The sequence below is a fragment of the Mirounga angustirostris genome, unplaced genomic scaffold (genome assembly GCF_029215605.1).
Source record: "Mirounga angustirostris isolate CCGP_5_RB_7025 unplaced genomic scaffold, mMirAng1.0.hap1 SCAF_1, whole genome shotgun sequence".
Classification (NCBI taxonomy): domain Eukaryota; kingdom Metazoa; phylum Chordata; class Mammalia; order Carnivora; family Phocidae; genus Mirounga; species Mirounga angustirostris.
In genome coordinates this window covers 209,276,686-209,289,157 of record NW_026991709.1, presented here as the reverse complement: position 1 = coordinate 209,289,157, position 12,472 = coordinate 209,276,686, and the positions used below count along the sequence as shown (strand labels likewise).

The 12,472-nt window shown below is 40.6% G+C and overlaps 2 protein-coding genes across 3 annotated transcripts; both read left to right on the top strand.

The window, feature by feature from the left end:
* Positions 1 to 1,436: 1,436 nt before the first annotated feature.
* Positions 1,437 to 2,398, top strand: LOC123834129 (olfactory receptor 7G2-like). Its single transcript, XM_045863094.1, has one exon. It carries the CDS (start codon positions 1,437 to 1,439, stop codon positions 2,352 to 2,354), a length of 918 nt encoding a protein of 305 aa, XP_045719050.1. The 3' UTR covers positions 2,355 to 2,398.
* An 8,701-nt stretch (positions 2,399 to 11,099) lies between these two features.
* LOC123834130 (olfactory receptor 7G2-like) lies at positions 11,100 to 12,472 on the top strand. Of its 2 annotated transcripts, none has more exons than XM_045863096.2 (3): positions 11,100 to 11,587; positions 11,811 to 12,171; positions 12,383 to 12,472. In XM_045863096.2, the coding sequence occupies exons 1-3, from the start codon at positions 11,100 to 11,102 to the stop codon at positions 12,470 to 12,472; spliced, it is 939 nt and encodes a 312-aa protein (XP_045719052.1). The 2 variants fall into 2 exon arrangements, with proteins under 2 accessions (XP_045719052.1, XP_045719051.1); XM_045863095.1 differs by having other exon boundaries at positions 11,100 to 11,590; positions 11,802 to 12,171.

Sequence of the window (12,472 nt, the reverse complement as noted above, 5' to 3'; positions counted from 1 at the left end):
GAGTGAGCCATCAAGGTGCCCCTTGACCTTCCTCTTTACTTGAGGTCAGGGGTAAACAGGAGGATGGTAGAAGCACCTGACTCATAGGGCAGTAGAGAGAATAAAATTAGTGAGCATGAGAAAAGTATTGAGGACCCTGCCTGGCAACAGATGCTGCGTTAGAGGTAGTATGTGCAGTTAAAATAATCATATTTATTTGTATAATATCTCTATTACCATTAATTACAACAATTATAGCAAGGGTTTTGTTATAGAATCCAATGACCAGACACTGAAATGGAAATGGGATATTCAACAGGCAGATTTTGATGACCCATTGAAAATGAAGAGGCTTAAATAGTGATGATAGATTCTATTTTTTAATTAAGAATGAGTTAATAAAAGCAGAGTGTTATTTTCAGGAAGGAAGGAAAGAAAGAAAGAGGCTTCACTGAGACATGGGTTTGAACTCCCAGCAGGCTCACTCTGCAGAATGTTGATGAGCCAGGTCACCATTTTCCCCATAGTTATGCTGGGTCTGCTCTAACCTGTGGTCAAGTTGATTTTCCATGCCCACAATCTTCTATGCTGTAGAATTGGGTCCTTAAAGTAAAACTCAGACTGAGAGCAGCAATATTGGGAATTTGTTAGAAAGGCAAATTGTCAGCCCGATGCTCAAGCCTGAATCACATATTCAGAGTGGGGGTTCAGCAATGTGAGTTTTAATAAACATTCCAGTGGATTCTCATGCAAGGCACAGTTTTAGAAACTCTGCTCTGAAACCCTGATTTAATATTGCTTGGTTGTGAGTTTCCTGCTTGCTAATTGGAAGCTGGAGAATTTTAAAGGAATAAAAACATGTATTTTTCCTATCTTCTTCCTATTATTTGGCACAGTGTGAGGAACAAGTAAATAAAATTGGAGTAATTGAGTAGTGTAAGAAAGAGGAGGACGAAAATAAGAGAGGTTGATGAAAGGAGAAAGACCAAAAGAGAGGTAAAAGGCAAAGGAAAATATTTTAAAATATTATATATTTATTTGAGAGAGAGAGAGCAGAGCAAGAGAGAGAGAGAGCAGGGGGGAGGGGCAGAGGGAGAAGGAGAAGCAGGCTCCCCACCTAGCAGGGAGCCCAATGCTGGACCTTGATCCCAGGGTGCTGGGTTCATGACCTGAGCCCAGGGCAGATGCTTAACTGACTGAGCCACCCAGGTGCCCCAGAAAAGATTAATAATATTCAATTCTGTGATGAGCCCTGGGTGTTGTATGGAAGTGTTGATCACAGTATTATAGACCTGCAACTAATATTACACTGTATGTTAACTAACTGGAATTTAAATAAAAACTTTTAAAAAAAGAAAATAATATTACTCATGTCAGGATTTTCTAAAACAAGAGATCCTTGTACATCTGTTATGTGTCCTCTCCTCTGTATTTTTTCCATCAGTCTCATCAAGAACATGAGACCAGAAAACCAAACAGGTGTAGCAGAATTCCTCCTCCTGGGTCTCTCAGAAGATCCAGAATGGCAGCCCCTTCTATTTGGACTGTTCCTGACCGTATACCTGGTCACTGTGCTTGGAAACCTGCTCATCATCCTGGTTATCAGCTCTGACTCCCACCTCCACACACCCATGTATTTCTTCCTCTTGCACCTGGCCTTCACTGACATCTGTTTCAGCACCACCACCATCCCCAAGATGCTAGTGAACATCCAAAGACGGAGCAAATCCATCAGTTACACAGGCTGCCTCAGCCAGGTCAGCTTCGTCCTCTTTTTTGCAGGCTTGGAAAACTTCCTCCTTGCAGCAATGGCTTATGACCGCTATGTGGCCATCTGCCATCCACTGAGGTACACAGTCATCATGAACCCCCACCTCTGTGGGCTGCTGATTCTACTCTCCCTGAGCATCAGCACTGCAGATGCCCTACTGCACAGTCTCATGGTGCTGCGACTCGCCTTCTGCACAGACCTGGAAATTCCCCATTTCTTCTGTGAACTTGCTCAGGTCATCAAGCTTGCCTGTTCTGACACCCTCATCAATAACATCCTGGTGTATTTAGTGACTAGCATATTGGGTGGTGTTCCTTTCCTTGGGATTATTTTATCTTACATTCGAATTGTCTCTTCCACTCTGAGAATGTCATCAGCTGGGGGGAAATATAAAGCCTTTTCTACCTGTGGGTCTCATGTCTCGGTTGTTTCTTTGTTCTATGGGACAGCATTTGGGGTGTACATTAGTTCTGCAGTTACTCATTCTTCCAAGGATACTGCAAGTGCCTCAGTGATGTACACCGTGGTCCCTCCAATGTTGAACCCCTTTATCTATAGCCTGAGGAACAAGGACATGAAGGGAGCCCTGAAGAAACTCATGTGAGAAACATCTTGTTTGTTAATGTGTCATCTGCCTTGGTCTTGGGCTTCTAGAATGAGTCAAAATACAGGAGTACTGGGTGAGTCAGATTGTCTGACCCTTCCCTCAGCAAGTTCTTAGTTCTTATGTTTCAGTGGTTAAATACCATAAAGGGAGTTCAACTTAGGTTTGAAAACTGACTTTGGTTTCTCTAGTTTTGGTATTTTTGAAAATTTATGTGAGGGTGCCTGGGTGGCTCAGTTGGTTAAGCGACTGCCTTCGGCTCAGGTCATGATCCTGGAGTCCCGGGATCGAGTCCCGCATCGGGCTCCCTGCTCGGCGGGGAGTCTGCTTCTCCCTCTGACCCTCCCCCCTCTCATGTGCTCTCTCTCATTCTCTCTCAAATAAATAAATAAAATCCTTAAAAAAAATTTATGTGAACACTCTGAACTTGATTTTTGGGAAACAATTGAAGCAGAATCAGAATAAGGGATTCCTTCTATGGTTATTTTAGGGGACCTGTTCTCAGGAAAATGTTAGTGACAGAAGGATAGGGTGGGGAAAATGCTAAACAAGGACGTCATTATAGCCAGAGGACTGGCCTCAGCCTAGATTTGATGTGTTCTTAACCGCCAGACACTAGAACAAAGGTAACTATGTGAGGAGATGGGTATGTTAATTAGCTTGCCCATAGTAATAATTCCATTATGTATGTATATCAAATCATCATTATGTACAGCTTAAATATATAATTAAAAAAGAGAGGGTGCCTGGGTGGCTCAGTTGGTTAAGCGACGGCCTTCGGCTCAGGTCATGATCCTGGAGTCCTGGGATCGAGTCCCGCATTGGGCTCCCTGCTCAGCGGGGAGTCTGCTTCTCTCTCTGACCCTCCCCCTCTCATGCTCTCTCTCTCTATCTCATTCTCTCTCTCAAATGAATAGATGGAATCTTTAAAAAAAAAAGAGAGAGAGAGAGAGAGGTGCCTGGGTGGCTCAGTCAGTTAAGGGTCCAACTCTTGATTTCAGCTCAGGTCATGATCTCAGGGTCTTATGATCCAGCCCCAGGACAGGCTCTGTGTTCAGTGGGGAGTTAATTTGAGGATTCTCTCCCTCTCCCTCTGCCCCTCCTCACATTCACATACTCTCTCTCTGTCTAAAATAAATAAAAATAAATCTTAAAAAGAAAAGTAGGTGCCTGGGTGGTTCCGTGGTTAAGCCTCTGCCTTCAGCTCAGGTCATGATCCCAGGACCCTGGGATCCAGTCCCATATTGGGCTCCCTGCTCAGTGGGGAGTCTGCTCCTCCCTCACCCTCTGCCCCACCCCTGGCTTGTGCTCTGGTCTCTCTCGCTCACTCTCTCTCTCAAATAAATAAATAAATAAAATCTTTAGAAAAAATAAAAAGTAAAATATGAATTTAAGAGAGGTGGAGAGAAAAGCATAGCATTCTCAGTCTCAGCATGAGGCAAACAGCCTATATGAATTTGAGAAAGGAATTTGACAAATTGAGGTCTCATTTCCTTTATCAATTTTCCCGTTAACCTTATCCTAACAAGAACTCCAACAATGCCAGTTTCCTGCTAAGCAATTTGTTTTGTTTCAATATGTTGAGTCCTACAACTTAAAAGCATTTGTTGAATGGCACCATCCTTCCCCTGCAATGCCACATTATCCTAAGTAGACTGTCCACTGCATCTGTCCTCAATAGACTCTTCCTACATGTGCCCGTCTCATTGTTTCTATTTTTCACTCTGCTCCAAACCCATACCATTTGTTACTGTACCTCCATAATTAATCTTGATATATATGAAACCGATTACTCTGTTCTTATTTGCCATCAAGTCAAATATTCTTTCTCCATTGCTCTTTCATACAAATTTTAAAATCAGTCTCTCAAGTACAACAGCATCACAGATTTTCCATTAAATCTATAAAGCTATTTAAGGCAAATTGACATTTCTATGCCATCTATCCAAAAATAAAATATTCTTTCGATGTATTTGGGTCTCCTTTATAAGTATTTTTAATGTTTTGAGGACCTGCTATACTGTTTTCCACAGCAGCTGAACCAGTTTATATTCCCAACAAATAGTGTAAAAGGGCTGCCTTTTCTTCACCTACTCACGGGTATTTGTTGTCTTTGGTAACAGCCATGTAAACAAGTATAAAGTAATATCTCAATGAGGTATTGATTTGCATTTCCCTGGTGTCTAGTAATGTTGACAACCTTTTTATGTACATGTTGGCAATTTGTATGTCTTTTTTAAGAAGCTGTCTATTCAGGTCTTTGCCTATTTTAACATCAGATTATTTGTGGGGTGCCTGGGTGGCTTAGTTGGTTAAGAGTCTGCCTTTGGCTCAGGTCATGATCCCAGGGTCCTGGGGTTGAGCCCCATGTTGGGCTTCCTGCTCAGCGGGGAGCCTGCTTCTCCCTCTCCCTCTGCCTGCACCTCCCCTGCTTGTGCTCTCTTTCTGTCAAATAAATAAATAAAATCTTTTTAAAAAAATAAATAAAATAAAATCAGATTATTTGAGTTTTTGCTATTGAGTTGTATGAGTTTCTTATATAGTGGGGATACAAACCACTTATTGGATATGAGCTTTGCAAAGATTTTCTTGCATCCACAGGTTGCCTTCTCATTTTCTTGATTGTTCCTTTTCCTATGTAGATTCTTTTTCGTTTTATGTGCTCCCACGTTTATTTTTGCTTTGTTGTCTTGCTTTTCATGTCAAATCTGAAAAATCATCACCAAAACCAATGTCAATGAGGTTATCCCCTTCTTTTTGTCCAAGGAGTTTTACAGTTTCAGATCTTACATTGAAGTGTTTAATCCATTCTGAGTTGACTTTTGTGAGTAGTGAACGATTGGGGTCCAGTTTCATTCTTTAATCCCCATTACCCAGAAGAGTAAGTATCCACTTACCTGTGAACATAAATCAGCAGAACCCTTTGGTTCCAGCCCACCATAGCATTTATGTTTTTGTTTTCTTGAGGTACATAGAAAGCTTTATCATTTTTTGAGCCCAGCCAAGTCTTCATATTTCCCTATTATTCATGTGTTTGAAGTTTACTGGTGTTAACATGGTGAAGAGTGATATTACAATGCATTCTTGTCATAAGCCTATTTTCAATAAATATATTTTGAAAATATAGATTAAGAAAACTCCATTAAAAAGAGTTAAAATGTGAAAGACATTGGTAAATACATGAAAATACTGAAATGCTTAAAGAAAAATGTTTTCAAGTGAATATTAACATGCAGTATCATCCACGCCTATTATTACCGATGAAATCTCTGAGTGATGGACAAACTGCACACTGTACTTTATCACGACACAATTAAAAATACAGAACCTGGGCACCTGGGTGGCTCAGTCAGTTGAGTGTCGAACTCTTGGTTTCACCCACATTATGATCTTGGGGTCATGGGATCAAGCCCTAAGTTGAGCTCTGCACTCAGTGGGGAGTCTCCGGAGATTCTCTCCCTCTTCTTCTCACTCTGCTCCCACATGCTCTCTCTCTAAAATAAATAAATAAATAAATAAATAAATAAATAGATAGATAGATAGATAGATAGATAGATAACTCCTTAACAAAATTATGAAGAACCTTGAGGCACCTTGGTCGCTCAGCTGGTTAGACATCTGACTCTTGATTTAGGATCAGGTCATAATCTCAGAGTCATGAGATTGAGTCATGAAGCCAGTTCTGCACTGGGCATGGAGCCTGCTTGGGATTCTCTCTCTCCCTCTCCCTCTGCCTCTCCCCCTGCTGCTTACACTCACTCACTCTCTCAAAAAAGATTTAAAAATAAATAAATAAATAAAAATGAAGAACCATAATTCATTCAAAAATCCCCCAGTGGGAATAAAAATGTGCACTGTATCTATTGTGCAGAACTTGGAACAGGTGATTACGAAAGATTAAAAAGAGTATAAAGTCTGTCTACATGATCACAGCCACAATGATCACAAAGAATAGATGATATATTCCCATGTAAAATATAAGAAATAGAAAGAAAGTACAGTAAACATTCAATGATCTAAAGATGAAATAACACTAGGAGATTGAATTTTATAATATCTTAACTATATTACAAATATACTATTTACACCCAGTACGTAAATAATATTTGCACATTAAAATTGGAATCAGGCTTCGAGATATCATTAACCACATATTGATGCCTCTCTTTGTAACTTTAAAAAAAGAAGCCTAGAATTCATTAGAAAGAGTGTGAGTATATGTGTGCAAGGTGTGTGAGACAGAGATGAGCATGAACAGTAGGGAGAATAGATGATGTATACCTGGCCTCATAGGCTCAAGGATTATCCATCATGAATTCCTCTCTTCTGTGGTCTTGGTCTTTAAGGATTTGCAGAGCCCAGAGATCAGAAGGACACTAAAAATATTGTCTAATGGGGAGTTTTGGATATTGACCCCCCAGGGATAGAACACTATAAAGAGTCATCATCCTGTGACAACCTCACAGTCCCTACCTAGTCAGGAAGAAGCACACCTGAGGCTCCAAGCAGGAATGATCTTTCTTGACCCTGAGCCCATTGCCTCACTTGGTCTCTCTGCCCTTCCTGAAGACAGATCTTCCATCTTTGTATCTAGGTGACATGTCATGCATCATTCCACACTGATGCCATCCAGGTAACTGAAAGTCCTTTAGTTAATGCTTCAATAAGGATGGCAGGTATTTTGCTACAGATTCATCCAGGGAAAGCAATGAAGAGGGTGCATGCATGAAACGAGACCTGGGTGTCCCAGGCATTCCAGCCTGTCTTCCTGTTGACAAGTGCCCATGTATGTCTGTACTGACACTGACCTTTATCTCAATCAGCTGTTCTTCTAATCTCTCTAAAACATGGCAGAACGTATTTTCCTCCTGTGAAGAAACTGGTCCCTTTTAAAACAAGAAAACCATTATACACTTTCTCACATTCCCTTGAATTCTTGTGATGGTCATGGGGAAGGGTTTGGGTCAGCTTCTCCCCTTACTTGCATTCCTCATTCTTGACATACCATTGCAGGGATGAGTGTATTATCCCTGTAGCTTGAGGACACAGGGAAGGGAGTCAGATACAGAGACATGTAGCCAGATACTTTCCTAGTACATGTATTTCTCTTCACAAAACTACAAGCATTTTATATAACAATAGCAGAGATGTAAGGCATTGATCATAATACCCATTAGTTAGGAATAGAGAAATTGTGATGTAACAATATTATGTAATACTTTCTGGTAATTAAAATTAGTGAATGGGACTATATATACCAACATAATAAAAAAATAAATTGCATAAGCATGCCAGTTTTAAATGGAATGTAGTGTATGGTTCCATGTATCTAAAGCTTTTAAAATGCAAAAGAATTTTTTTTAATTTTATTTTATTATGTTATGTTATTCACCATACATTACATCATTAGTTTTTGATGTAGTGTTCCACGGATTCATTGTTTGTGTATAACACCCAGTGCTCCATTCAATACGTGCCCTCCTTAATACGCATCACCGGGCTAACCCATCCCCCCACCCCTATCCCCTCTAAAACCCTCAGTTTGTTTCTCAGAGTCCATAGTCTCTCATGGTTCATCTCCCCCTCCGATTTCCCCCCTTCATTTTTCCCTTCCTACTATCTCTTTTTTTTTTTTTTTAACATATAATGTATTATTTGTTTCAGAGGTACAGGTCTGTGATTCACCACTTACACAATTCACAGCACTCACCATAGCACATACCCTCCCCAATGTCTATCACCCACCCACCCCATCCTCCCACCCCCCACCACTCCAGCAACCTTCAGTTTGTTTCCTGAGATTAAGAGTCTCTTATGGTTTGTCTCCCTCTCTGGTTTCAGCTTGTTTCATTTTTCCTCCCTTCTCCTATGATCCTCTGTCTTGTTTCTCAAATTCCTCATTATCAGTGAGATCATATGACACTTGTCTTTCTCTGATTGACTTATTTCACTTAGCATAATACCCTCTAGTTCCATCCACATCGTTGCAAATGGCAAGATTTTGGTTTTTTGATGGCTGCAAAATATTCCATTGTGTGTGTGTGTATGTATGTATATATATATACACCACATCTTCTTTATCCAAAGAATGTTTTTATGAAAGGATAAAACTAATTATAGTAAAAATTGCAGGGGAATAATGTACATAAAGTCAGTGTACTGGTTCCCCTGGGGAAGGAAAAGAATCAAGATTGTACAAACTTACGACGTGGGCTTTACCTATATCTCTACTATTAATTGCAATAAAAACACCTAGAATGAGGACAGTGAAGTGTCTAAACTTGATCATATCAACTAGTGGGAAACCCAGCATTTCACTGTTGTGTCTGTTATTTTTTGCCAGGGTTTTTATTTACTGGGGATTATAGCCTGGGAGATTTCAATATATATTTAAAGTTTTCTCATGCTGTAGGCTTTTGTCATATAAATATTTTTAGGTTTTTATTTTTTATCAACCTATAATTCTGATTCATTTTTTCTTTAATTCATTTTGATTGCTATATGGTTCATCATCTGTCCATGCCAAATGAATATTGACATCATTCCTGTGCACTTCATTCCTTTTCTAAACAATAGAGATTCCCAGCCAGAGTTTCAGCTCATAAACACTTCTCATGCTCATAAACAGTTATCATGCTAAGGATTTACTCTCTTTTTATTGTCTTTCCTCTGTTGCCCACCCCACTGCTTCCTTCTGAGAAATGAAATATTCCAGGTGCCATTGGACCAAAAACCACACACACACATGATAGCAAATGTTATTAGGAGGGTCCCATATGCTGAGTGCTGTGCTGGCTGCTTTTCTTCTCTGCACTGCTCATCACTGCAACATCCCCATAAGACATGATGACAGTTTCCACTCTACATTGAGGACACCAAGGCCTCCATACACTTGAAAAGCTTTCCGCATTTACAAAGAAGTGCTGGTTTGGGTTACATTCAGAGTTCTGAAAGTAACTAACACACCAGATGATAAAAGCTGTCATGGCCACATCTGTCTCCCCCAGGTGAGGGAGCATCACTGCTTTACAGAAGCAATCCTGTTAGGGCACTTGATTATTTTCTAAGTACCTTATAAATCTACACTGTCTTGAAGGTCTTTGTCTTCCAGGGACCAATAATTGTTTGAATTTTCTTCTACTTTGAAGAGTCTATACATTTGATTCTTTCTCTCATGTAGCTGCTTTTTAAAAATGATATGCCACCTACCATCTTGGGTGGAAAAGTCCCCTAAGGACAGAGAACATCACTGACATAGTTGCCTAGTTCTCATAGAATAAAACACTAACACAGATGAGTAGCATTTCCATGGAGGAGTCTTATGACTTTCAAGTTTATAAGCAACATTTTTCAACCTATGCTCAGGTGCAGAGCATATACTTGAATGCATGCCATGACCTGCTACCCTTTTTCATACTGCTACTCTATGTCATGGGTAGAGGTGGACATGCCTTGTATGTGAGGGAAAGATTTAAGGCATTTCTCAAGATGAAAATATTAAAATTTTGAAAGGAACCTAAGAAACATGAAATGGTTTAGGAATGCTAATGCTGTATCATCCAGAAGCATTAACAATGATTGGTCAAGACAGTCAAGTCATCCCATATGTGGAATTTAAGAAACAAAACATAAGGAGGGCACATACTGCATGGAGCACTGGGTGTTATACAAAAACAATGGATCGTGGATCACCACATCAAAAACTAAGGATGTACTGTATGGTGACTAACATAACATAATAAAATTAAAAACAAAACAAAACAAAACAAAAAAAAATGAGCTTAGGGTGGAAACTGAGGGGGGCGGCAAACCAAAAAACGGACTCTTAACTATAGAGAACAAATGGATGGTTACCAGAGGTTAGGGGGTGGAGGGATTAGTTAGATGATGGGGATCAAGGAAGGCACTTGTGTTGATCACACGGTATTGTGCGGAGGTGTTGAATCACTGTATTGTTACCTGAAATTAATATTGCACTGCATGTTAACTGGAACTTCAATAAAAGTTTAAAACCTTAAAAAAAAAAGACTGTTAGCTCAGTAGTCAGACAATCTGAAATCAGACCCAGTTTTTGCCACACACTGTGTACTTCACATCCCTGATGTAATCTCACCTCACCTAAGTCCCCATGGGTGAATGGAGTAATAATACGATTTAACTCATCAGTAATTTGACACACCTTTCAGATGATTCTGAGCATGTCAATGATTGGGCAGCAGACTCTGTAGGATAGATTGGATAATTTCACTCTTGTTTTTCTATTTGTTTGAAGGCAGAAATATTTCTGAAGAAAACACCATTCTTAATCATTTTAACCTCAGCACTTAGCACAATGCATGAAACAAAGCTGGTGATCCAAAAAAAAAAAAAAAAAAAGAGGGGGTGGGGCCATAGAGGGAAGAGGGGAAGAAGAGTGGGAAATGATGAAAGAGGGAAAACTTAGCAGAGGTAAAGTTGGAACATTCACATGGATCCTGGATAGTTTGTTTTGTTTTTTTTTTTTTTTTTCATTTTTTTAAAAGCACTGGCTCTCAAACTTGGGTGTATATCAAATTCATCTGGAGGGCTTGCCAAAAATAGATCACTGGTCCTCAACTCAGACTTTATTAGCAGTATATCTGGACTGATACCAGAATTTGTATTTCTAACAATTCCCAGGTGATCTTGCTGTGGCTTATCTAGGGACTGTTCCTTTTTTTTTTTTTTAATTTTCACGCCATCTTTTCCATCAGATTCATCAACAACATGGGACCCAGAAACAAAACAGTATTTTCAGAATTCTTTCTCTTAGGATTGACAGATGATCCAGAACTGCAGCCCCTACTCTTCAGTCTGTTCCTGTCTATGTACCTGGTCACCATCCTGGGAAATCTTCTCGTCATCCTGGCTGTCATCTCTGACTCCCACCTCCACTCCCCTATGTACTTCTTCCTCTCCAACCTGTCCTTTACTGACATCTGTTTAAGCACAACCACCATCCCAAAGATGCTGGTGAACATCCAAGCACAGATTCAGAGCATCAGTTATACAGGCTGCCTCACCCACGTCTGCTTTGTCTTGACTTTTGTTGGCTTGGAAAATTTTCTCCTTGCAGCCATGGCCTATGACCACTATGTGGCCATCTGCCATCCCCTGAGGTACACTGTTATCATGAACCCCCAACTCTGTGGCCTGCTGATGGTGCTCTCACTGCTCATTAGCATTGTCAATGCCCTGCTCCATAGTCTGAAGATGCTATGGTTATCCTTTATTTTTTTTAAAAAAGATTTTATTTACTTGACAGATAGAGACACTGCAAGGGAGGGAACACAAGCAGAGGGAGTGGGAGAGGGAGAAGCAGGCTTCCCGCCAAGCAGGGAGCCCGATGCGGGGCTTGATGCGGGGCTCGATCCCAGGACCCTAGGATCATGACCCAAGCCAAAGGCAGACGCTTAACGACTGAGCCACCCAGGCGCCCCTATGGTTATCCTTCTGTAAGGACTTGGACATCCCCCACTTCTTCTGTGAACTTGGTCAAATCATCAAGCTTACCTGCTCTGATACTCTCATCAATAATATCCTGGTGTATTTTTTGGCTAGCTTACTTGGGGGTGTTCCTCTTTCTGGAATCATTTTCTCTTACACTCAAATTTTCTCCTCTGTTTTGAGAATGCCATCAGATGGTGGAAAGTATAAAGCTTTCTCCACTTGTGGGTCTCACCTGTCAGTTGTGTCCTTGTTCTATGGGACAGCAGTTGGTGTGTACATTAGTTCTGCAGTTAGTGACTCTTCCAGGAAGAATACCATGGCTTCAGTGATGTACATCATGATTCCTCAAATGATGAACCCCCTTTTTTTTTTTAAAGATTTTATTTATTTATTTGAGAGAGAGAGAATGAGAGACAGAGACCAAGAGAGGGAAGAGGGCAGAGGGAGAAGCAGACCCCCTGCCGAGCAGGGAGCCTGATGCGGGACTCGATCCCGGGACTCCAGGATCATGACCTGAGCCGAAGGCAGTCGCTTAACCAACTGAGCCACCCAGGTGCCCCATGATGAACCCCTTTATCTATAGTCAGAGGAATAGTGACATGCAGGGTGCCTTGAAGAAACCTGTCTGTAGGATACCTTCTTTTCTGTGA

Excerpts from the sequence above, each read along its gene's own strand:
- LOC123834129 (XM_045863094.1), top strand. The coding sequence starts at position 1,437 with ATGAGACCAGAAAACCAAACAGGTGTAGCAGAATTCCTCCTCCTGGGT.
- LOC123834130 (XM_045863095.1), top strand. The coding sequence starts at position 11,100 with ATGGGACCCAGAAACAAAACAGTATTTTCAGAATTCTTTCTCTTAGGA. Across the intron at positions 11,591-11,801 it reads CTCCATAGTCTGAAGATGCT|CCAGGCGCCCCTATGGTTAT; the intron begins ATGGTTATCCTT and ends CGACTGAGCCAC. Across the intron at positions 12,172-12,382 it reads TGTACATCATGATTCCTCAA|ATGATGAACCCCTTTATCTA; the intron begins ATGATGAACCCC and ends CCCAGGTGCCCC.